General features: G+C 42.0%; 1 protein-coding gene across 3 annotated transcripts in view; it reads left to right on the plus strand.

Moving 5' to 3' along the window:
* Window positions 1-26,643, plus strand: part of CPEB2 (cytoplasmic polyadenylation element binding protein 2) — a 72,383-nt gene that overhangs the window by 14,237 nt on the left and 31,503 nt on the right. For 2 of the 3 annotated variants that reach the window (XM_063310614.1, XM_063310616.1), the window contains exons 3-6: window positions 12,966-13,056; window positions 15,814-15,864; window positions 23,574-23,597; window positions 26,392-26,562. In XM_063310614.1, coding sequence (XP_063166684.1) covers window positions 12,966-13,056; window positions 15,814-15,864; window positions 23,574-23,597; window positions 26,392-26,562 — 337 coding nt within the window. The remainder of the gene's footprint in view (window positions 1-12,965; window positions 13,057-15,813; window positions 15,865-23,573; window positions 23,598-26,391; window positions 26,563-26,643) is intronic. The other variant, XM_063310615.1, reaches the window with a different exon arrangement.

Here is a 26,643-nt window from a genome sequence, read left to right on the forward strand (position 1 = left end):
CAAAGCGACCGAGAGTCGGACACGGCTGAACGGATAGACCAGAGCCATGGGGGGTCTGGATGGGAAGAGCAGGCTAAAGTGACTGGGTGTGGGATTTAGTCCAGTCTCAATCCCAGGCAAGAGATGAGGAATTTACAGATGATATTAAGATATATTTGATGTCATGAAAAGCTAAGATGAAATTATTTTGATAACAGGCAACGTTAAGGGGCTGTAGTGATAAATCTACAGTTGTCCTATCCAATTGTCTTACCAAATTTTGTACTGTTTTTAAATTGGGATAATGATCAATGTGAGGCATAGTCCCTGAAAAATTTAAAAATCATGGAATCTGAATTTGAAAAATGGAATGCGTATCATAATTTATCATCAGAAGTAATGTATTTTTGTGAGTGAAGATACAAATTTCAGCTAGGAAGTAATTTAAAATTGTCATTGTTTTGCTAAGATAATGACAACTATAAAGATCTTGTCATTATACAAAACATCGTTAACTATAAGCCAAGAATGCATCGTCCTTTGAGAAAAAACAGATTGTGAGAGAACCATCAGGTTCCACTTCTTTGATTTCAGATCATATCAACTTCCCAAGGAGATACATGCCACCAACTCTTCATCCTTGTATAGTTCTGTATTTCATTTGATACGAACTTTTCTAATTGCAAAAGTAGCTTTTACATAGTTCTTTTCTTATTGGCAAGAGCAGCCTGGGCCGGCGGCCCTCATGACTTCCTGATTGGACTACTGCAGTGTACTCCTTATGGGGCTACCCTTGAAGAGCATTTTAAAGCTTCAGCTGGTGCAAAATGTGGTGCAGGCAGTTAATGGCATCAGTTATTTGGCGCATGTGACACCGCTGCTCCACGAGATGTATTGTTTCCCAGTGTGTTTTGACATGCAATTCAAGGTGCTGGTAGTTACTTTTACAGCCTGCCATGGCTTGGGGGCGGTTTACTTAGGAACCGTCTCTCTCTGGTTACGTGTACCTGTCCTGTCTGGCAGGAGGGGTGTGTTGTGGGTACCATTGGCCAAGGAGCATCTGCTGGTGGGGCCCAGGAGAGTCTTTTCTGCCAGGGCCCCCATCCTCTGGAACATCTTCCCTCTGGAGATCAGGTTGGCCCTGACTCTGCTGGTCTTTCACAAGGCCTTGAAGACCCGGTTCTGTACTGGGGCCCTGGGGGGTGACAAGCCTGTTTCCTGGCTCTGGTGGGGGCTTTTTACAACTCTCCCGCTGCTGCGTGTTTTGTTCATTTTATTTGTATTTGTACTGTGTGTATTTTTATTTATTTCAATGTTTTGAGCTGCCCAGAGTCACATGCGTGAGATGGGTGGCTATATTAATTGATTAAATAAATAAACCTCTCAGGCTCAAGTCATCTATTTCTGGGATACAGTGATAGAGGTGACTTCTCAGAAAAATGATGAACAGGAATCTTTTCTCAGTAATTTGTTAAAAGTTTGTATTGGGAACACTTTAGTAACTATATCTCAGACTAATAATAATAATAATCTTGAAGTTTTCTTCTGCTAGGTGTATACCCAGGAATTCCTATATATAATTTTCTAATATTTTCCCTTCCTTTTTTGTCCAACACCACATAGAAACAATTTCAGATAAAAATAATTTGCAAGTGTGTGCAGGTCTCAATTATTTTGCTGTTTATGGAATATTGCCAATTTGCTGGCTGAACAAAAATAAAATAGAATATAAATTAGCTTTACTCTCTACAGCAGCCTTTCTCAAATGGGGTTCCATGAAAGGTCGTGATAGAAAAATAAACATTTTTTTTTAAAACTTTGCACAATGCTAGCTGTAGATACAATAATTTTGATACGGGGTTCCCTGAGATGTGAAAATTATTTCCAGGGTTCCTCTGGTAAAAAGTTTGAGAAAGGCTGCTCTACAGAACACATTGAGAATTCATTTTGTGAATTAAATATACTCATCAGAAAGTCACTTTGGTCAGAATGATGTGCTCACATCTATGCCTGGGATGCAGCATGATTGACTGCTGAACCAGTTGTTATTTAAACCTTTGCAGCTATATTCCTAAATAATCCCTAAATAAGATGCGCTGGTTTACGTGAAGGCTGTTGTAGAAGTGAAGAGTATTGATAGTATGATCTTCTGCGTGTTTTAGACTCTTGGTTTTTCGTGCTTAGAATACTCAACGTGCCTTTTATTATTCTTTGACCACTCCCTGGCCGGCTGTTATATAAATGTATATAAGTTTTTTCAGAACTACTTCTTCGTTATTTGTAAAATGTGAATGGCAGCATGGTTGAAATAATGAGGACTTTCTTGGTCTTGAAGATTTGATAGAAATACCATTCTGCCAAGCCACAGGAATGAATCCTCAGCTTGCTACTATAAGGAAGGAAGAACTATTTAGAGCGTTTAGGTAAAAGTAAAGGTTTCCCTTGACGTAAAGTCCAGTCGTGTCCGACTCTAGGGGGCGGTGCTCATCTCCGTTTCTAAGCCTTGGAGCCGGCGTTGTCATAGACACTTCCGGGTCATGTGGCCAGCATGACTCACGGAACGCTGTTACCTTCCCGCCGAAGCGGTACCAATTAATCTACTCACATTTGCATGTTTTCGAACTGCTTGGTGCGCAGGAGCTGGGACGAGCAACGGGAGCTCACCCCACCGCGCGGTTTCGAACCGCCGACCTTCCGATCGACAGCTCAGCGGTTTAACCCGCAGCGCCACCGCGTCCCTCTAGAGCGTTTAACTTAAAGTCAAAATATTTTCACGTTCTAAACTGGTCAGAGTAATGCATAGCATGTATATCTGGCTTATAATGAGTTAATAAAAGGTATGTTATATTAATTTGCATTCAGTGTAATTAGGTCTGTAGCTCATAATATATATGAGGAGGGTTAACAGCAAAATTAAGACTTGCTTTATTTAATTACATGTTTTCTTCAACAAATCAAAGCATGATTTGAAAATCATATTTATGAAATGTCTTTCAATATATCAAAACATGATTACAGTGTACTGTTGGCTTCCTGGTGTTGCTTACATTTTAAAGAAAAAAATACACATCTTAGTATTTGAAATGCATAAGCATTGCACTGAACTTACTTCCCTTGGTTTTATCTTAAGAAATAATGTCTATATAAATTTTAAGGAAAGCAATATAGTAAGTTCCAGTATATCTTCAGCACACATTCTATCAGATCTTCAAGACCAAGAAAGTCCTCATTATTTCAACCATGCTGCCATTCACATTTTACAAATAATATGCAAGAAGTTCTGAAAAAACTTATATGCATTTATATAACAACCTACCAGGGAGTAGTCAAAGAATGTATTCCTTTTTACTCCTCTGCTGCAATAGCCCGCTTTTTGTTTCTTGAGCAATAAAGTGATAAATCCAGTAGAGAAAGATACTAGGAACAGGGTTCAAAGCAGCACCCGACACTGTGGGAACAGGCCTTTATAAGCCAACATCAAGAATTGCATGTAGGTGAGTGAGAGGGTACAAAATGAAGCAAAGCCTGTGACTAACCCAGTTATTTACACTCCTGAGAAACTTGAGCATTGCACCTCTTCTTACAAAATTGGGAAATAATTTTTTATTGCATTACATAGCTTGAACCTGCATAGGTAACACAAAATAATACCAAGTGAGTTCGTTTTCACAACCTTGATTTGCTTGGTTTTTAATTACAGGTGTCTTTTTCCCTCTGGCTGGTTCATTGTCCTTACATTTTATTTGTATTTTTTTATTTATCAAATTTATCACCGCCCATCTCCCCAGAAAAGGGACTCTGGGCGGTTTACAATTTGAGCCCAGCCATAGATAGATATGGGAAGTACCATGTACAATACTTCTTTTCTGTAGTAAAATGTCAAAGTAGATAACCTTCATGTTCAGTTCAGCAGATTTCTCAAGGCTGAATAACTATTAGAATGTGTGACAGAGAAAATATAGAAATTCTACCTGGAGAGAGATTTTCCCAGGTACAGCATCTGGAAAAATGGGTATCTAATAGTCCTTCAATCTGTGTCATACTATTTTTATTTTAGGGTGAAGTCAAGTTACAGATGGGAGTGAAGTGCTTTATTTTGCTTCTCAAATTGCTTCACCTGAAAAAATATTTGCTTACAAAAGGACAAAGTGCTGGAACAGTCTACAGATCTATGAAGCTTAAGCTCACCAAGAAATGTAGGAGAATTAGAATGAACAATTTGTTCATTCTCTTCTACCATTCACCAAAAAGCACCGCATCCAAGCTTGCTTTGGAAGAGAGATGCCTCAGTGGGAGCATCCATAATATAATAATCATTGCTTGTTCAGTGAGGAGCTCTTGGAAATCAGGAATACTTCAGTGCTATAAAGGATGGGATGGTGTGGCCTGGGTATTGGAAGAGGGGTTACAGTTACCCCTCTGTCACAATCACATCACCATTTGCTGAATTTTCAACTCATTCATAGGGGTGGCCCTGGAGACTTGGGGAATATGATGGATTCTAGAATTCTGCGGGCAATTGTGATGAAGGGTTTAAGGGAGTGCTGTGAAAGATTTGTGAGTTGTGATCACTCATTGTCCTGCCAAATGAATGCTTTTTTTTAATGCTATCCATGCTTAGGTGTTCCTGACGATACTCTAGTGTTAGAGAACTTTCATTTGGTGAGCTCTGAGGACAAGGGCAAAATCCTTATAGCTGTTCAGTTTTTCCCATACCTTGTTAAGCTTATTTGATGGGGATATACCAAGTAGATTTAACGAGTAGTGGGCATTTCTTTGTGTCACTGCCCTTAAAAGAACAAGAGGATGTTGTCAAATGCTGCCCAGTGTCCCTGTTTTGAGCAAAGCATTTGGGAGAGGGGAATTCTGTGCAGCTGCAGACATTCTTGGAGGATGCCAGTTTATTCAGCCCCATTCAGTCTGTGTTTAGGCCTGGTTTCAGGACTGAATTGGCCATGATTGTCCTTGTCTTTCTCCTGCAGGAACTTGGGTTATCTGTCAGTCGCTTTGGATGCCATTGATCATGATATTCTCAAGGACAGGCTTCCGAAGTTGAGACAGGGATACTTCTACCGTGTGTAGGAGCAGTCTTAGAGAGAACTATTGGCTCCAGAGGAAGGCAAAACGTTTTGGGCTCAAAAATGACCATGGATTGGGTTGTTCCAACCTTATTAGAAGCATTCTGATATTGAAACAGTTATTCTGCGCTTACCTTACCTTAATGGGTCCATGGTCAGATGTATATTACTTGTAAGGCCAAAATGGTGTGTTCTGGCTTCAGAACTCTTCTAATAAGGTGTGATGGTTGCCTTATTCAGAAAAAACACAGACTCACCAGCCAGGGCTAAGGATATCCGGTTTATTAAGAATAGAATGCAGACACGGAGAAAGATGGGAATGAGCACATGGCGTGCAAGGTAGCCGGTAAATACCCGCGGTGCGGACCTGATCCTTTCCCACCCCCCATTGTCCCAAAGTCCTGACCGACGGTGAACCTGGAGTCTCGATGGGCGATCGGGACGATTCCGAAGTCTCGATGGGCAGTCGGGGATTAGTGCTGATTACCTCTGTCCTCTTCCTGTGTCCGGAGCAGGTGTGTCCCCCGTGGTAATGCAGAGATGTCACGGAGATAGGATGATGGCTTCCCGGGTCAGGGCAAAGGTATGGCTCCTTTGTCCTTTATCTGTATTGTCTTTCAGTGCTTATGGGATTAGCACTGATTCTTTCCTCCCCCCTCCCCTTCATCGGAAAGGCATGTTCCCCGTTGTGATGTATGTATACATCGCAACGGGGGACATGACATACTGCCTCCCCAAAAACTTTAAGGCGCCGGTTTGGAAGGATACTCTGCATGGAAGCGTGTGACTAGCCGTTGCGCTGAGACATCCCGGGCATGCACCCACTCAGGGTGGGGGAAATGTCTCCAGCGGACCAGGTACTGAAGGGTGCCCCGTAGCCTTCAGGAATCTAGAACCTCCTTTATTTCAAAGTGCTGCTGCCCATCGATCATGATGGGAGGAGGCGAGGGGGTTTCGTTATGCCACTTTGAGGAGGTAGCCGGTTTCAGTAAGGCACAATGGAACACCGGCTGTATGCGTTTCAAGTTGTGTGGCAATTCTAACTTAAAAGTTACCGGGTTAATTATTTCCACTATTGGAAAAGGGCCAATGAACTTGGGGGCTAACTTCTTTGAGGGCTGTGGAGACTTAATGAATTTAGTGGAGAGGTAGACCTTATCTCCCACTTCGAAGTGTGGCTGCCAGCCCTGTGGTTGTCCGCATAATGCTTGTAGGTTGCTTGGGCTTCGGAGAGAGCCAGCTGAATGATTGGCCAAACGTTGGCTAGCTGAGCAGTCCAGTCATCTGGGGAACAAGGGGTAGCTGGCTGTGGCAACTCTGGGATTGGGACGAAGCCTCGTCCATAGACTACCCAGAAGGGGGTGTGGCCGTGCTCTGGTGCACTGCATTGTTGTATGCCACCTCAGCAAAGGGGAGTAAGTCTACCCAATTATCTTGCTGGTAGCTTATGAAGGAGCGCAAAAATTGCTCCAGGGTGGAGTTAAGGATTTCCGTAGAGCCGTCCGTGTGGGGGTGCCAAGCAGTGGACAATGCCTGCTTGGTGCCAATCAACTTCAAAAATGCTTTCCAGAATTGTGAAGTAAATTGTGTACCCCTATCTGTGACCAAGCGGGAGGGGGTACCGTGTAATTTGTAAATGTGATTTAAAAAGAGGCGTGCCAGCTGTTGAGCGGAGGGAATGGAGGCGCATGGAATAAAATGGGCCTGTTTCGAAAAGTAGTCCTTAACCACCCAGATGACCGTTTTCCGCTGGCTGGGTGGCAAGTCTACAATGAAATCCATCGAGATTTCCTCCCAAGGGCGGGAGGGGCTTGCCACCGGCTGCAATAGTCCCTGGGGCTTACCCACTTTTCGCTTGGCCATAGCACATGTAGGGCAAGCAGCAACATAATCTTTTACATCCCTCCTAAGTGTAGGCCACCAGAATTGTCGCCTTACCAGATGTAATGTTTTTACAAAGCCAAAGTGCCCTGCCATTTTGTCATCGTGAGAACGTCTCAGAACCTCTGCTCGCAATTGCTCCGGCACGTACAGGCTATTTTGTTTCCAGGCCAAATCATTTTCAAAAGAAACATTGTTTTTATTGGTTTGCAACCATGTATCTGTTTTTAAGGCTTGTACGAACTGCTGTTGCAATTGTGATGAAATTGACATGCGTCTCCCTCCCCTTGCGGGCGGTTGTGCCGGAGTACGCTGAGTTCCAGTTTGGCTGCGCGTGACAGCTTTGCAACCCAGCTGTGTGTTGGTCCACGCAGTACCTATAATGTCTGATGCCTGACTGGCATCCTGGGGCCACCTAGAGAGAGCGTCAGCTAAGAAGTTCTTTCTTCCCGGTATGAACTTCAGCTGTAAATTAAAACTGCTGAAAAATTGAGCCCAGCGAACCTGCTTGGGGCTAAGGCGTTTCGGGGTACTGAGCGCTTCCAGGTTTTTGTGGTCCGTCTAGACCTCAAAGGGGCAAGTGGCCCCTTCCAGGAGGTGTCACCATGCCTCTAAGGCAGCTTTGACGGCAAAAGCCTCTTTCTCCCATACATGCCATCTCCGTTCTGTTTCAGAGAACTTGCGGGAGAGGTACGCGCAGGGCTTCAGCTGATCATTTGGATGCCGCTGAAGCAAGAGCGCCCCAATTGAGAAATCGGAGGCATCTACTTGGACTACAAAGGGCTTGGTGGGGTCGGGGTGTTGTAGAACCGGTTCGGCTGTGAACAGGCTTTTGAGATGATCAAAAGCCCTTTGGCATTCAGGTGTCCAGTTAAGTAGCGCTCCCGGGTTTCGTGCCTTGCGCGTGTCTCCCAAACCCTTGGTGCGGAGTAAATTAGGGGCAAAACGATTTCCGCTAGTCCCGTGATGAACCCCCTGTAAAAATTAGAAAATCCCAGAAAACTTTGTAGTTGCCTCCTAGTGCGCGGGCGCTCCCATGCCAGGATGGCCTGGACTTTCCCAGGGTCCATTTCGATGCCCCTCTCAGAGATTCTGTAACCCAGATAATCTAGCTGAGATGTATGAAACTTGCACTTAGAAAGCTTGGCAAATAGCTCGGCTTTGCGGAGTTTCCTGAGCACCTGCTAAACCAAGCGTTTGTGCTCCTCTTCAGTCTCAGAATATATCAATACATCGTCTAAATACACAAGGACCCCCTTGAACAAGTGTTCATGCAAAACCTCGTTGATCAATTGCATAAATACCCCTGGTGCCCCTGCCAAACCAAACGGTAATACTTTATATTGGAATGATCCCAGTGGGCAATTGAAAGCTGTCTTCCACTCCTCCCCCTCCCGTATGCGTATGCAGAAATAGGCTTCTCACAAGTCCAGTTTAGAGAATATTTTCCCCTTTGCCAGATGTGCTAATATGTCTTTGATTAGGGGCAAGGAATATTTGTTTGATATGGAAACTGAATTCAATCCGCAGTCCATACAGAGTCTTAATGTCCCATCCTTTTTTTCTCTGAACAACACGGGCTCCAACTGGCAAGTTTGCAGGCTCGATGAAGCCTCGTGCTAAGTTCTTGTCCACAAACTCCCACAATGCTGCCAGTTCTTTCTGGGTCATTGCATAAATTTTTGGCTTTGGCAAGGGTGTGTTGGGGACCAGTTCTATCGCACAGTCAGTCTTTCTGTGGGGTGGGAGTTTGTCTGCTTTGTTCTCCCCGAACACATCTGCAAACTCAGTGTACTTACCCGGCAAGTCTTCCAGGGCCGCTGCAGCCAGATGTGTGGTTGTAGACGCCGCCCTCCCCACTGCAGCACGGGGAATTCGGTCCCCTGTAGGTGCTTGGTAGAAGCCGTCTGCAAACGTAATCGTCCTGGTTTCCCAATTTATGTATGGGTTCCTTCGTACCAGCCACGGAATGCCTAAGATGATTAAAGGGTGGCCCACTGGTGCCACAACAAATTTCAGTCTCTCCCGGTGGCCGCCTAACTGCAGCGCCACTTCTCCGATGAATTGGGTGACCGGGCCTCCTCCCGCTGCCGAACCGTCCAATTGCATGAACACTATGTGGTGCTGAAGTGGAAAGCAAGGGAGATTTAAATCGGCAACCACGTCCGGGTACATTAGGCACCTAGAACAGCCCAAGTCTATTAGGGCCCAGACTTCAACTGACTTCTCAGTGGAACCTAACTTTTACGTACAGGGTGGGACAGTTGGCACTCACCCCGACGTCGCTGCGCCCATTCTCCTCCTCCGCCTGCCCTCTGGCGCTTCTCAGGGCAGGTGGTTGGCGTTTCCCGCCGGTTCTTCCTGGTCGTTCTCTTCCTCTTCACTGGAGTAAGGTAGTTCTTTTGCTCCGATCTCTCCCCTGGCCGCTGGCATCTTTTTGGGCCCTACGGGTGGTTTGCCCGGCATTTTTCCTGGCCTGTCAACTACCTTTGTTTTAGGGCACGTCGCCGCTTTGTGGTCCTCTTTCCCGCATCGAAGGCACTGCCCCTTGGCGAACCGTCGCTCCCTCTCCTCTCTCCAGGGTTGGGATGTTGGCCTCACCGGTCCTGCAGCGGTTCGGGGTCCCTTTACCGTCGCTGCTTGTTGCGCCGCCCTCTTGGCTTGTAGGAAGGTTTCCTGGGCATTTTCCGCCTTACCGGCCAGCAGTATCCACTCGTGTAGAGTGTTTGGGTCGTCTCTGCATAACGCCCACCTCAGAACGTCCAAGTTCAGGCCCTCTTTGAAACGTTCAATTAGGGTAGACTGCGACCAGTCCACCATCTTTCCAGCCAGTGCTTTAAACTCAATGGCATAATCTGCTACAGATCGTTGCCCTTGGCTGATTCCCCTTAGGGATCTCTTCACTCTCTCCTTTTCTAAGGGGTCTCTGAAGTGCAGATTTAGTGCCCAGAGGAACTTGTCGAATTCATCAAGCTCTGGGGCTTCTGCCTGGCATAGCTGCACATACCAGTCAGCCGCCCTTCCTTTAAGTTTGTTAGCAATGGTGTTAATTTTGCCCTTTTCTGAGCGGAAATATGGCCCAAATTCTTCCATGTAGTTCTTGGCATTTGTTAGGAAAAAGGATAAAGTTGCTGGGTCCCCGTCGAATTTGACCCCGAAGTCTTTCACCCCCGCTCCTGGTGGGCTCCAAACCACATCTGGTCGTATTGACGTACCTCGGGCTGCTGGGGTTCTCCGGTCTCGGTGTGGGGATTCCCCAAGCCGGACTCTGGGCGGCGTTGCCTCAGTTTCGTGCCGGCTCCAGCCTCTTCCCAGCGGTCACGTCTCCAGGGTGGGAGGGGGGGAAGATGACCTCCTGGCGGATTCCGCGAGGTGAACTCTGCCCGGTGCTGCCTCAGCCTCCTGCCATCTCCTTCCTCTCCCCGGCTGTCGCGTCTCAGGGGTGGGAGGGGGGGTGATGAACTTCTGGTACCTGGTTCCACCTCACCCCTTCCTCGGGATTCCCACGCCACCGACCATCTCAGGAACAGCTGTTCAATTGACTCCAGCCTCGCCTCCATTATCCTCAGCCTCTCAACTGTCTGGGAGCCTTCCTCGGTTCGTCCGATCTGGCGCCTTCCCTTGGCTCCTGCGATCGTCGAGGACAGCAGGTCCCGTGGTTTCCTAGACGCCCCGAGCGTCCCTGGCAGGGATCCCGGCATCTCGTCCAGGGTGACCCACTCACCCTGCGACCCTCTGGTGGCTTCAGGTGTCCTGCTCCTTCTGGCCTCCTCCGAGCTTGATCTCGAACCCTCCTGGATTTCGTACCATCTGGGAATAGTGTTCTCACCGATCGCCCGTGCCGTGGAGTCGGGTGCCCCGTCGCCGGTCCTCTGGTAGCCACCTCTTCGTGGGTTGAGTCTTTCCATCGCCAGCTTTGATCCCTCACAGATGAAATCTGGAATGGTGCTAGCGGAAAATTTTTTTTTGATTCCCGTCTTTATGTGATGGTTGCCTTATTCAGAAAAAGCACAGACTCACCAGCCAGGGCTAAGAATATCCAGTTTATTAAGAATAGAATGCAGACACGGAGAAAGACGGGAATGAGCACATGGCGTGCGAGGTAGCCGGTAAATACCCGCGGTGCGGACCTGATCCTTCCCCACCCCCATTGTCCCAAAAGTCCTGACCGACGGTGAACCCGGAGTCTCGATGGGCGATCGGGGCGATTCCGGAGTCTCAATGGGTGATCAGGGGGATTAGCGCTGATTACCTCTGTCCTCTTCCTGTGTCCGGAGCAGGTGTGTCCCCCGTGGTAATGCAGAGATGTCAGGGAGATAGGATGATGGCTTCCCGGGTCAGGGCAAAGGTATGGCTCCTTTGTCCTTTATCTGTATTGTCTTTCAGTGCTTATGGGATTAGCACTGATTCTTTCCTCCCCACTCCCCTTCACCGGAAAGGCATGTTCCCCGCTGTGATGTATGTATACATCGCAACGGGGGACATGACATAAGGTCATTGTAGCCTAATCCAATATCATGACAGCTATTCTGAGGTCAAAATGAAAGTTTCAAGATCAGAACGTTTCAACGTCTGAGACTGATGGAGCTTCTGTACCACAGCAGATGTGTTTTGAGATTCCCCAGTGTTACACAACTTCTGTATGAAGCAGCTGGAAACAGGAGTTCTGCAGGCAGGGTTAGCAATCCACTGATAATACTCCACGGTGCTGCTGCTTAACTGCTGGATCAGGAGAGGCATGCTGTGAGCCAGTGCCTGGATCCAGTGAAGGAATAGATGGGAACCAAGAAAGGGAGATGGAATTCACGCAAATTCCATCATCCCTTATGGGGAGATGATTTCCAGTATGGGGTGTTGTCTTTTGTAAATGAAGTTGAGTGTTGTTGAAGAGAACTTGGGGAGTGTCCTTGGGACGTCACTATCATTGGAGCTCCAAGTCCCTCCTTGGCCGGGAGCATCTAGCTTCTTGCTGGCTTTGGATGGTATGGTCCCCTTGGTAAGAAGCTGCAGCATATGTTGTGCCTCAGTTGAAGCAGCTGCACTGTTGCTGGTTACTACTGAGTCAAGTTCTAGCTTTTGCTTTTGACATACAAATCCCTGAATATCTGGGGACTGGGATCCCTGATACACCATCTTCTCTGTTACAGATCTGGCTAGTCCCTCAGACTGGGGGAGGCTGTACTGCATGTGGTGAGAATCACAGCATGCCTGTGGGGACCTCTGTCCTCTGGGCCCATGGCTGATTTCTCCCCTCCCTGCACAAAGGCTGGTTGAGTGGGCCCCTTGTTCCTCTTTTCCCTCTGTGTATACATTCAGTAGAGACCCAGGTGGCATGATGGTTGGGGTTTTAGATCAGGTTCTAGTCCTCCCTCAGCTGTGGAAGCTGCCTGGGTGACTTTGGGCCAGTCCTTCCCTCTCAGCCCAAGGGCCAATGTGGGGTAGTGGTGATGGTGCTGGACTAAGAGTGGGAAGACCCACTTTCAAGTATCCCCTTGGCCACAGAAGTACCCTGGGACTTTGGGCCAGTCCCCTTCTCTCGGGTTATTGTGAGGGAAAAAACAGGAAGTGGAAGGGCTGCATATGCCATCTTGAATTCCTAAATGAGAGGCAGGATAGAAGTCTAATGTATAAACAATTATTCTTTAATAATGTTTTATATTGATTTAGCTTTTGTTACTGTATTTCGTACTTGGCAGACAACTTTGAAATATGGTTGCATTGGAAGCAATATAAAATATGGTGAATAAAATAATAGATTTTCCTCGGTAGGTTGAATTCCTCCTGACTATCATAAAAGCATATTTATTATAAAGATAATATTCCTGATTATCATAAAAGCATGTTTTTAAAAAGGACTCTGAAAAAAAATCACCAAATTTGTGGTATGGAAGATAAAACTTTTCCCTACAGCTGAAGCATGATATATGTAGTTACTGTAAAAATAGGAAATTACGAAGCTGAAAGAACATAACATTTTTTTTCCTTTTGAAGAGCACTAACGCTAACATAGGATTTGTTCTCTTCTAGGATCGGAACAGAATGTATGACACATTGAATATGCATTCACTGGAAAATTCCCTTATTGACATAATGAGAGCTGAGCATGATCCTCTTAAAGGTATGTGGGCTAATGCTTCACTCTACAGCACCGTTCATGCTGCAGTGTTTGAAAATAACAACAGACAAGGGAATTAAAAAGTTTCTTTCTCTCTCTCTCTCTCACACACACACACACACACACACACACACATACACGCACAGACTAAATAAAAGAAGGTGGCCAGAGATTATTGTCAGATTCTTGCTAGGAAAACTTCTGATGGGACCTTTGCTCTCAACACCACAGAGAAAAGTGGACATGTGCATTAGAAAACCCTGCAGTCAATTCAAATTAGATTTTGTAAAAGAAGAATTAAGGCTGAATTACAGCTGCCTTGTTCAGAAAACGGTAAATTGAGAGCCAGTATTTCACTAAAGCTACTGGTTCCTGTAGCAAAATGTTCCCAGTAATGTTCATAATACTGCTTTTTTTTCCTGACCGTTTTTAAAAGAATTCATTAATGTTTGTCATTGGTAGAGCCAGCCTTTTCCTTGTAAGTATGCCAAGTTGAACCCTCTTCTCAACTTGACCCTAACACTTTAAGTAATTAGGTGACAAGCTTGTCTCCAGTTGAGGCTGTAATTCAACCACACAACATGTAAATAAGAACAGATGTAAACAGTATTAGTCACAAGGCAAAAAAGTTGTCTTGGTGACAAACTTTGTAGGTGGCTAAAACAAAATTGCCGACAAGCTCAAACTTCCTAGAAATAAATCCTTGAGATTTCACACTACTGGCAGTTTTATTTGCTAACATAGCATGAAGCATAACACTTCCCAGGATACATGTTGATTAAATACCAAATGTATCAAAACATCCTCTTTTGTTAATTTTTGGTACGGTAGCCATCACATCTTACAGTACCTGCTAAGAAGTAGTTTAGTGGGATTCTGCCCAGGATTACACCCTAAAAACCTCTATTAAACTACAGTCTGAAACACATCTGCTGGGGGAGAAGGCTCCTTGAGCTGAAGGGATCATAGTTCTGAGCAAATATTTACATAACTCTGCTGTTAACTTAATTCAAATCAGGCTTTTAAAGAAGAGGAAGCGTCATTAACTTGTAAAAACATTGATTTACCAAGGATTTTTATTTTTTTTTATTTATTTGTATCTCAAATTGAGTCACCGCCCATTTCACTCGTTTCCAACAAGGATATATGTTCGTTATACATTAAACATTTAAAGTATATTTAAAATGTGCAGCTAAAATTTGGTAAACCTGATTTCTTGCCTGTCAGTTTTACGTCAATTTTTTCATGATTTTTTCATGATTTAGAATAAAGCTGAACAGAATGATAGGGCTGAGAAATAACCGTCTCTGTCTTTGCCTGATTTTCTATTAGTTAAAGCCGTAATATGTACAGTATTGGTTGAGAATGTAACTTTATATTAGTGGCCTCTGGAATGAAAAATGTATCTTGGGGTATCCATTATTGAATACGTTAGCAGCAGCTTAATTTTTTATTTGACCCAGTGCCTAATAAATTTGGAAAGTTCTTTTAATATATTTTATTCACAATGATTAGAATAACTTACTTCGTGTGAAAATCACTGCTGGAGAACTGATACTTCAGCATCTTGGTAATTAGCAAAATCTAAAGAGGGCTTAGTTTTGTTGGGCTGTTTTGTTTTGATGGGAAAGGCAGAAAGTAGAACAAGCCAGGTAGTAAAACTAGGAGGGAGCAGTGCAGAAGTGGGCTAATTCAGGGGTTATACAGAATTGTGCCATTTTGGTACTGTTGCTGTGTTGCATCAGGTCTTGAGATGGCACAGTGCTTGCCTGATCAAAAACCTAAAAGCAAAACAGTCACTGAATTGGAGCCTCTTGCTCTATAATCTGAAATAAAGATGTGAGCTGTACTTCATCAAGCTTAATTGAGTGATTTCACTGTCTAATTTTAACATATTACAAGACACAGCATTTCAAGAGTTGCTTCTTTAAAAGAAAGGGAGAAAAAACTATAGAAGTGTGTAAATTGTTAAGTAGTCTCAAAATAAGGAGGATTAATTTTCTGTTTTGGAAAAGGCCTGTTTTGTTCAACAGTATTTACTGTATTCAGTTGATATCAAACTAATACACCCAATCCTGCATGTCAGGAGCTTTCAATATTAGTAGTAATTTTGAAGACAGAATAACTTCAGTAAAAGCTGAAGTATGTTGTTACATATGTGAGGATTATAAAGGATTTAGTTTTAAAAAGACAGTCTTCATATTGTGAACAAAGCTGCTATTATGTTATTTGGAACATAAATTTATTGAGTAAGCTATAAAATATTTTGCTACACAGTTCTAAATATTTACAGCTAAATTAACAGGAACTTGTCTTTTTTTATCTTAGCATCTGCTAATCTAGCATCTCAAAATATAAATAAAAATAACATCTGTTAGATTAAATGTTATATCGTTCACAGTGCAGCTTTAAAAACAACCCTGATATTACAGCCCCTTGATATTTCTGTAGGGCTTCTTTATTCGGTAAAATTAAAGTTTTCATAACGAAAAAGAAGACTTAGAATAATGACAGCTATTTTTGGATATTTTAGAACAAGGAGGGCTTTATCCTCTTGAGGCTGATCTCAAAGCACACTGTATGTCTTATGACCCAAGGATTAAGGAGAAGTTTCTTCACTTAACTTGGAGTTAAGTCAGGCATGTCAGCTAATGAAGTTTTATTCCTGAACAGAAGAGAGTTACCATATGTATTTAAATGTCTAGTTATTTCCCACTCTTTGATTATTTAATTATAACTCCTTCATCTATTCGTTTTTAGGTCGTTTAAATTACCCACATCCAGGAACTGACAATCTTCTAATGTTAAATGGTAAGATTTAGTCTTCTGTTTTATTTATCTGTTATCCAGTTGAATTGGAAATTCTGTTTTTAAAATGTACAATTGCATTCTCTATCAGTGTGCAAAGTACAACTTTCTTCAGAGAACCATGGCCATCTCCAATTTAAAGATTAGTAACATCTATGCTGACAAAATTTTGATGTATAGCTCTATTGTTATTTTGTATTTGATTTCCATCTCAGTTCTTCTGCTTTTTATAAACGTCTGAAGATGAGGATAAGACAGGCTGGTATCAGTATATAACAATTTTTCTTGACCTATAAAATCTAATACAGCTTTTTTCAGCCTCATGCCCCTGTAGATGTGATGAGAACACTAGATATAGAACATGGATACTAATACGTTGATTTATGGGACTGGAATTAATTTCTTTTAATTCTGCCATCCCCTGAATTTTGCTTACTGTCATGTGATTGCAGTCTTAGCATCATAAATCTGTCACTCTTACCTAAGAGTAGCATACTGAACTCCGTGGGACTTAACATGGCTTGGCCCAAATTTGTGATCTGATTTCATGATTATGCCAAAGTTACGAGGAATAGCTTTACATTTAACTGAGTTCAATACAAGGACTTTAAGCTACCTCTGCTTCCCTCCTAGTTGGACAGGGTCGACAGCAACCCAGTATTAAACATGCTGAAAAAATAAACAACTTTCTGTTCCTCGTCCACTTGCTACAATCGGCATTTCTTTTTTTCTCCCTGCTTTAAATGGATGGAAGTTTCCATCTGAGTATATTTGAGGGTGTTTGCTAGGCTACCTTTGGTGCTCGTCCTGTTGCTTCCCTTTGAGTTTCTCACACCAACTCAGGAAAAAGTACTCAGTATGTGTAGGGGGAAAAAGGACACTGACTGGCTTCGTGTATCTGCTAGACTGAAGAGTGCATAGGACTTGCTAGAATGGGGCCCTTTTTCTTCTGGGACCATAGGTTGATCCACAGAGCACTGAATATTTTCCAGAGAGGGAGGAATAGGCCCACTGTATGTGCCACTGGCAGTGCTGAATGGTTTTAATCATGTTAGTGAACTGGGGGAGGGATTATAGGTTAAAGATGTTGCTTGCAAGCTCAGCATCATGGTGGATTCACCAGGATCCCTGGGAAAAGCTGTATTGGGTTATAAGATATTTGGGAGCTGGGTGGTGGTGTGCCAGCATTCACTGGATTATGCTTGATTATTGTCAAGCATTTGAGGCAGGCATTTAGATTTCTGGAAAGATCTTTATTGCTAGTAGGGTAGTGTAACAGAATCTTGAAAGCCTGTCAAAGTAATTCTCCAGCTCAACTTATACCTAGCATAATTAAGGCAGAGTTAATCTGAGCCTCTTTCTCATGTTTTTCCTTTCCTTGGACTAAGGAATCTTATCTGTAATGGTCTAATGCCCTCCTGTAATGATCTTGGTCCTTCCTCCATGTTCTCAGGATATGTTAAGCGTTCCATCACAGTTATGTTGAACAGGGATTTCTAAAGCAGGTTCCTTGCCTTCTGGCAAGTGTTCCATTATTTCACAAGCTTTCTATTAGTCCACTATAAAGTAGATATAATGTGGTCCTTGGCATGTTTGTGCATTGTATTTATAAATTACATTCCACATTTATAGTATTTATGAATCTTTTTGCTATTTGAAATTCTGTGAAGTCCTTGGGATACAATCACTCGTTCAGCAATCATTCAAAGTTACGACAGCGGGGGGAATGAGGGGGACTTCCAACCTGTTCTTGGAGTTCCGGCCATCATGGTGTCCCTGCAGTCACATAATTGCGATTCAGGTGCTTGGCAACTGGCTTGCAATTATGATGGTTGCAGTGTCCCACGGTCATGTGATCACCATTTGAACTAAGTAGAGAAAGAGAGATCAGATTGCAGCGTTACTTGGCTTCATACCAAGAGCTGATATTAACAATTTTTGTCTCTTAAACTGTTGTGATGCCAACATCCAGAGAGTGCAGGTTGTGATCAGCCAGAACAATCTTGCAAGTACTCCAACAATACAGCTCTGTATATACAAATTATTCAATATAACTAATTTCCAGATAAGTGTGTATTGGATCGTATTACTAATCTGTTGTAGGTATTCAACCATTTGAAAAAACAGTCTCATAAAAAATAAGATTTTCTGATTTTTTTTTTAATCTCTTGACACTGAATGTTATCAGAACTTCACGTGGAGCCTACTGATACATAGAGGGATCAATGGATGGATGGATGGATAGATCAATAATACTGGAGCTTATTTCATTTATTTCATAAGCAAGATCATTCAGCACATGATTTGCCAGTGTGAAAAGTAACTGCCACCCTAGTTCATTCTGTTGACTTAAACAGGGTCGCTTGTGTGATTACATCATTACACAGGTCTGATTTGGGCTGGCCCTCCTACACAGAATCCGTTGCCTTCACCCCAGTGAAGTTCTCAGCACATAGATTCTGTGCTACGTTTTTCTCAGTAGAAGCTCCTGAATGCCCCCATAAAGAGTTATTGATGATTATCAATCTGGAAAATATAACTGAACTGTTTCTAAAGCCCTGAGGCTCTACTGTTCCACAGTCAAGAGAAAATCAAGAAATGGAGGTTTGAGACAATACTGAATCTTCACAAGAATGGCATTCTTGTCAAAATTATTTCAAGAGAAAAGCATAAATTCTCTCAGGAAGTCACAGAGAATTCCAAAACAACATCCAGGGATTTGCAGGCCTCTTGTGTTGGCTAAAATTGGTGTTTATGCCTCCATCATCAGAAAAGCATTGGATAAAAATAGGATTTATGAAAAAGTAGAAAAGTGGACGCTGTTGCTTACTAAGAAGAACATTGTTGCTTGTCAAAAGTTTTCCAAAAAAAAGTTCCACTTCTGGGGGACTATTTTATGGATGGATGAGTCAAGTGGAACTTTCCAGGCTCTGTGGTTGTCTGTCACTATGTGTGGTGGAAACCAAAGACTGCACAAGTATCTTTCATTATTTATTAACCATGGAAGTGGCAGCGTCATGTTTGGGGTTGCTTTGTTGCTTTAGGATCTGGAGGACTTGCCATCATAGAAAGGAACTTGAATTCCAAAGCTGAAGCATTCTCTTTCAGGTCTGCTTGTATGCTTGGGATCTTGAAGCAAGAAAAGTATCCTAACCGTACAAGCAGACCTGAAAGAGAATGAAGATCAAATTCAGTATTTTGGAACGGCTAAGTTGAAATGTGGATGTCAATCCTGCAGAAGCGTGGCATAACCTGAAACAAGCATTTCATGCTAGAAAATCTCAAACATTGCTGAGTGCAAGTAGTTCACCGTGGAGGAATTGCCTAAAATTTCTACACAGCAACTGAAGAAACTGATCACCAATTACAGAAAATGTTTGGTTGCGGTTACTGAAGCTAAAGGTGATGGATTTAAAGGAGTAATTACTTTTTCACATGGCATATCCCATATTTAAAGATTTTGCTCATAAAATAAATGAAGCATGGACCAAAATGTGATTTTAAATAAATGTTCACTCAGACTCCCTTTACGTGCCACTAGGACTCACACAAAGGTCTGATAGCATTTGTGGCAAAGATGCGCAAAAATTGAGAATGTTTGGGGGGTGGCTTTTTCACAGACCGTATACTACTATTCAAATTTATAAGATGGATTAATAGAGCTAGAGCTGTAGATAGCTAAGTTTTAGAAGCTTATAACATTGCCTTTTCCTTGGTCATTGGTCCATTTTTGATACCCACATAATCCTAGGGATATAAAATGGCCAACAGAGTAGCATAGTAGGATCTGGCTACTGTCACGTTTTTGCCCAGAAATATACAGTCTGCTCACAACAGGGCTTGTATGGGTGGTTTGGTCAACATTCACCTTTTGAGTGACAAGGCAGCTTTACAGATGATTTGTGAATTTGCCACAAAATGTTGCCAAGCAAGTCAGTAAATATTTCAGAGAGATTGCAGTTGACCCATGATGGAATGTAAAGGGATTCCTTCCTTATTTTTCAATTTGTGTTCCACGTGGGTCTTTCACACTTGGTGGTCAGACTTGTGATGATATACATTTACTTCAGGTTTTCTAACTAGGAGCTGATTTTACAAGTATTTTATCAAACCATTCTGATGAGTTCAGTTACAAGGCATGGCAAAGCCCTGTCTGTCTTCCTAACCCTGTCAATTGCTATTTTTCCTCCCACTGCCTGCTCTGAAGACACTTTTTTGTACAGTCAATGGCTGTTGTACAGAATGTGTTTCAGAACACAATATTGTAGCTATTTTTGATAGGAATTCTAGGTCAGGGCCCAGATAGATGGAAGGACATTGTCTACTTTCTTTTTATTTTGATTATTATATAGAACTATAAAATGCTGAGCAAAAATATAAGGGTTTTTTGATGTCTAATTTGTTTTCTTCATTTTACTTGAAAGTGATTATCATTTTAAAAAAATCCAATAGGAGAAAGCATATTATTTCTTATTTTTAAAGAATAAATACTGTAGCAACTCAGATAGTTTAAACAATATGAATATGCACTGTATTAGTTGATATGGTAGGCAGAGGATATATTTGTGCCAAAGATACAAATGTATTTCCATACATGGAAATGACAGCCATGGTAATTGGATGTTTTACTTTTCTGATGATACTTTGGATGTGTCAGATGCACACTTTTCTAATCTATTAATGTACTTTATATCAAGTATTCCTTTCATTCTCAAGGAAATGCCATAATGGTGTGAGGTGGTTGGTCACTGCGATGGTAAGATGTGGCCTGGCCAAAATCACACCAGGCTAAACTCTTGAGTGTGGGGCTGCTGTTAAAAAAGAAATGGAAGCTTCCATGGGCACAGAATTCAGGTGCTAGAATTTTAGATGGTTTCTCCACATTACACCAGTTCTGAAGGAATTATCGTGGTCCCCAATTTGTTACAGAACTCAATTCAAAGTACTGGTGACCACATTTAACCTTAAAGTAACGATGAAAAGGCATATTGTATCTGCATCAGCCTGTCCCCAAATTAAGATACTCAGGATATTTTTCTCTTGAATTATGTCCCTGGGAGAAGTCTGTGTTTCATTTACAAAAGCAAAGGTCTTACATTAAACAAAATAAAATACTGTTAACTGTTTTCATATATTGTTCAGTTTTGAACTGTGCTAAAATTCTTGTGGATGAAAGAGTGGGCTGGACTTTTCAATAAATAAAAGTATTCAGTAACTTCTGATCATAAACAAACTTTTCTCAGAAAGTTTTCAGCCCTTCAAGAAATGTCAGTGATCCTTGCTGTCTTTGAAAAGTATTTATTTTGCCCTTCTTGGGATAGTGTTACCTAAACGATCCCACCTAACTTTCAAACAGACATCCATCCAGGTGCTAATAAAACCATGAGCAAACTTTAGAAGCACAGCCTGGGAGGGGGACCCATTCATGAACAGTTGAGATGACAGAATATCTTGCCAGGTAGACATAAGGGCGTCCAGTACAAACTGTGATGATACAAACATGCCAAAACGTGCAGCATCATAACTCAAAGCCCAAAGCCCATAATTGCATCCTGCCATCAGATGCCAGTATATAAGTTACATGGCTTATTTACTGACTTGTGTTTCATTATTTGTCCTGTCTCCACAGAGATGTCTGTAGGTAGAATGAGGGAAAGAATTAATTTTAAAAACATACCACCAACTGTTGCTTAACTTATGGTACAGTTTGATTTCTGGCTTTAAACCTTTGCTGCACTGAAACAGGTGAAGAATAAGTCACGATTCTAGCTCTGATTATAATAACAAGCCATTCTTAAAGCAAGACCATATTTGTAAACAACTAACCAAGGCTTTTTTGTTTTTCTTGAAAATTAAATCATAGCTTATTTCCTAGAGAAGGTTCAAATAAATAGAAACTGCATTTAATCAATGACACCCTGACTTAGCCTTGTGGCTAATGTGTCCTAGAAATCATCGTTTTTTTCTTAATATTATCTTGGGACAGTTCATGGGTATGTTTCTGTAGATTCAAAGAGGAGCATGCTGCATTGTTGAAACATTTTGTAAATGAATTTCTAAAGTTGATTAGCCAGTTTTCAAATCAATATAAAAAGCAAACCAAATTGTGAAATCAAAAACACGTGTATAAATATGGATTGCGACTGCTTTCAAGTTGACATATCCAGTTCAGACTTTATATCTATCTTGGTAAAGAAAGCTTTCATTGTTGTTTAGTTCAGCAATGCTAAAGGCATTTAGAGAAAATTAAATCATTTTTAAAAATGCATTATGGCAGAATGCATTACTGCATTACTACAAAAAAGGTTTACCCATGAAAAGATTGAAATATGAATAGCTCTGACATTTTGGAGGCCTGTTAGTGGTATGATTTCTGATAATTAAAGGGAAGATGGTAAGCAAAGACAATGTCCCTATCTGAATCGATGGGATATCACTGTTAGGGGTAGCAGGCAATTAATTTATTCATTTTTTCCCTCAAAGAAAATATAGTTCTTACATTAATTTGGTAGATAAGACCACCCCATAGACGAGATAAGCAGTTGGTTAAATGCTCTGCAGTCCACCCAGAGATGCTGGAAATGGACTTAAGGTAGAAGTCTGAAAGAGAGATTCTTCACTTGGCAGACCTATTATTCACTGAATCCATTGTTCCCCCTTCCCCTCCCCAAAAAGGCTGAACTGACAAAAGGTAGGATTTCAAAAAATACTTTTGCTTTTCCTACCCAGCAACTGGAAATACACATTAGTCTTGGGGGAGTTAAAAATCATGCTAAATGGTCTCAACCCACTCTGAGTTTGGGCTTTGAAAAGTTCCTTCTAGCTTGAAACTAGAGTATGAAAGAAGGACTGTCTTCACCTGTTTCTACCCAGAATCATCCCTGGCCTACAGGGAAAGCTGTTTCGTGAACACCCATTGATTATAGCAGTGTTTTTCAACTTCGGCAACTTTAAAATGTGCAGCATAAGTGGGAGACTGACCAGGGCTAGAATTATCATCAGTCCTAGGCTGGAAAGAGTCTTAACATCTGAACGAAGAGGTGAATGGCTATTTATGGCCAGAGAAAACACCCCCAAACAGACATGCAGCTAGATAGGTAAACTGCCACATCAGCTCCCATAAATTCCATGTGGGTGCATCAGAGGCATCCTGTTAAGTTTTGGTGTGAGGCTGAAGATTTCTCTTCCTTCCTCTGCAACTCTGATCTATGATAAATACCTTTTTGTTGTAGTCCAAAGCCTTTGAATTAATTTTCTTCCAGCTGTTTTCATGACCATAGAAGATCATGCATTGCCTCTGTTAAGTACAAAATGTCCCAAGAGCAGAACATTTCAGTTTCATTCATTTTTGCTTGTGTTACGAAGGATCAAAGCACTATCTATTAACAGCAAACTGTCCATTTTATATAATTTCCATTAGATCCGAAAGCCAAAGTGCAAAACTCAAGCTTTCAAATGTTTCCATGACTAATGTCTAAGTGTAAAAATGAAACAGTTTTAATGAAATAACTTCAAGGCATTTCCGTAAATAAATGGAATATATCACTAATGCTTCGTGTACTTTCGTAAAATAAAACAACTGTTTCCCATTTGTAGCAATGTTACAGAGTGAATTTATCTGATCTAAACTCAAATCTTTTACATAATTTCCATGAGGACATAAATAATTCTTTAACATCTTAACAATCAATTTGTCCTTTGTTTACATGCAGCAAGGAGTTATGGACGAAGACGAGGTAATTTTCTTCTGTTTGCTATAATACATGTAAATGCCATTTGGGACTGAAGCAGATAAAAATGACTTTTCAATATTAATTATTTTGAAGGTACCAAAAGTAAATCAGAAATTGATTTGTAATTACTTGCTCCGCTCATTTCATATTACTTCAGCAAACATTTTCACATTTTTTTTATTGTTGATTTTTGTGATGTATTAAAGGAATTGTAAGGAATGGTTTCTCAAGAGGATTCTAAAATACGTTTTTTCCCTAACCCCCAAAGCTTTTTCATTTATTTACCAGGATTCATATAAACTGCCCAGAGTCCCTTGTTTGGGGGAGATGGGCGGTAATTAAATTTGAATAATAAATAAAGAGTTTATAAACAGTAAAACTGTTACTATTAGTCTGACCCCACTGCTAGATATGATAGGGCAAGGTTTCTCAACCTTAGCAACTTTAAGATGTGTGGACTTCAGCTCCCAAAAAGCCCCAGCCAGCATACTGGCTAGGGAATTCTGGGAGTTGAAGTCCACACATCTGAAAGTTGCCAACATTAAAAAACACTGTGATAGGGAGTGTGTTTGGATTTAAATGTTTAAAACCTTTAGTTTAATGGTCGTCTTAACGGGACAGAGATGCTTCATAGTCAAATGCCTGGATTATATAGGAAAAACGCTGGGTGGCTAGTGAATACAAGGAAAGAAATCCATAATGATTGGATTTGGATTCCATTTGGTTAATCATCTGAAAATTGGAAGCTGTGGTCCTCAGGGATTTGTAGATTTGGAACTACCATCAGTTTGATTTTTTTCAAGACTACATAATTTAAGGTAAGGTATGACACTTCATGATAAGGAGGTAGCCCTTGTTTTTATTTAAATCTGATTTGTCCTAAACATTAAAACAAAATGCCCTATACCCTGAAGGACTAAGCATAGTTGTGCACGTTTTCTACCTGGCCCGTTTGGAAAGTCGCTGGTGGACTGCACCAAAAGATGATACAACTCTGGCCATTTTCATTTTGCAAAATATTTTTTCCCAAGTCCTCCTGAAGCTAAGATGGCAGTTAGCTGAAGTATAAAGGAACAGAAGAAAAAAATTAAGATTGCAATATGTTCTGCTGCATCTGTAATGCAGGCCTAAAAGTGGAATGCCAAATGTGACTGTCCATGCTCAGTTCTTGGGTAAGACTAGATTTTTCTCCTAACACAGGAGGGTGGCTATTGGTCTGTCTGGAAGACTGCCCTGCTGGTCGACCTATCCTCACTTGGGCTCTTCCCTTCTCATTTACTCTGTTCTTAATGAGCAGGCCAGTGCAATTCTTAGTGTCTAATGAGCGTAGAGCATGACCCTGACCTAGGAATGACTCATAAGGCGCACAGTAATGCTGGTTGCACGTGCTTCGTAGCTAGAGGCCCCTGACCACAGAAGGGCCTTCGCTCTGACTTGCTCCAGTCTGCTCCCTTTGGCTGGGTTCAGAGGTAGATACAGGGAGGCGCCCTCCTTCCCACAAGGTCCCCGTGATGGCAGGCAAGTCAAGCATATGCTCCTCTTAATTTTCCAAAGGCAGCTGCAATACTCTTCCTCTCCAACAGAGCAACAGGTCAGGCTGTTTGATCCTACTACTCTCCAACGCCTATCTACACATAGCCCAGAATGCAAGTTCTTCCTGGCATCGTACAGAACCTATTGGGTCTTGGCTACCAGCTAAGACCCACCAGGCTCGACAGTGCTCATGTCTTCACTACTATATTGTAGTGTTTAGTCTCCATTTATTCAGGTTTAACGCTTGCAGCAGTTTATTTTTTTCAACATTTTAGAAAACACACTAATCTCCCTATATGATGTGACGTGCTTGAGTGCTAATTACATTTTATTAGTTAACTCTATAGCTTTTTGTTTTACGGGAGACTTAGCTCTTTTCTTTTTAAACCCTGTAGTCACTTTAGTTTTTAGTCACATACTACTTACGTTATACTTAATTATGTAGCATCTGTTTTTACTTTATCCTGGTCAAAGACCAAAGATACTGTATTGTCGTGAGAGCTATCGTTAGGCAAAAATAGAAGTCAGTAGAACAAAATTAGGTGCCATTTTTCCTTGGCTGAAAGGCATTAGAATCATAGAGTTGGAAGGGAAGATCCATGAGCATGACATCTGCTCTCCTCCAGCCTTCTGGGATTTCTTTCCTTCTGGATACCCAAAGATTCTCCATCATAGCTCCCTCACTCTGGAATGGTTTTTCCGAGGATCAAAGTCCAGGTAGACGTCTTGCTGCCAAGGTCCAGGAAGGCCTTTCCACAGAGCCTTCAGAGGAGAAGGTGCCAGGGAATGGGAGGCGACCGTTGCGAGGATGGTCTGGGTGGTGCCTGGTTGTAGTTGGATGATGTGATGCTGTTCATAAGTGTGAGATTGGCATTTGGGTTTATTTAAATTACACAATTGACTACAAAATACAAATGGTGCATGATATTTGTTATGTTATATCTCCTTTATCAATATTGTTGAAATGAAGATCAGATATATGTATGTTGAAATACATTGAAAAAGTCAAATGTTTCAGTGGGATGTACTTTTTCACATGACTATGAAACTGAACACATTCTTCCTATAGCAGTCCCAGAGAGGCCAAATCAGAATGAAACTCACCCATGTTTTTGCAGTTAATTTCTCTCCTACTTTCAAACCTGCTTTTTGTTTTAGGAAGGTGACGTCAGTGGGTCGTCATTTGACAATTTGTGGACTTGAAACAGATTTGAATGAAGACTACTTGACCCATAGACCCATTTTCCCTCCTTTTCTTCCCCAGGTCGTTCTTCCCTCTTTCCCATAGATGATGGCTTACTAGATGATGGTCATAGCGACCAAGTTGGTGTATTGAATTCACCTGCCTGTTATCCTGCTCATCAAAATGGGGAACGGATAGAACGTTTCTCTCGGAAGGTGTTTGTTGGTGGTCTTCCTCCGGACATCGATGAGGGTGAGTTGCCTGACGTGTGGTAGGCTAGTTAGGACCATCACAATTGTCTATGGAGACAAAGTAAATCATTTAGGAATTGAG

The sequence above is a fragment of the Candoia aspera genome, chromosome 8 (assembly GCF_035149785.1).
Source record: "Candoia aspera isolate rCanAsp1 chromosome 8, rCanAsp1.hap2, whole genome shotgun sequence".
Lineage (NCBI taxonomy): Eukaryota > Metazoa > Chordata > Lepidosauria > Squamata > Boidae > Candoia > Candoia aspera.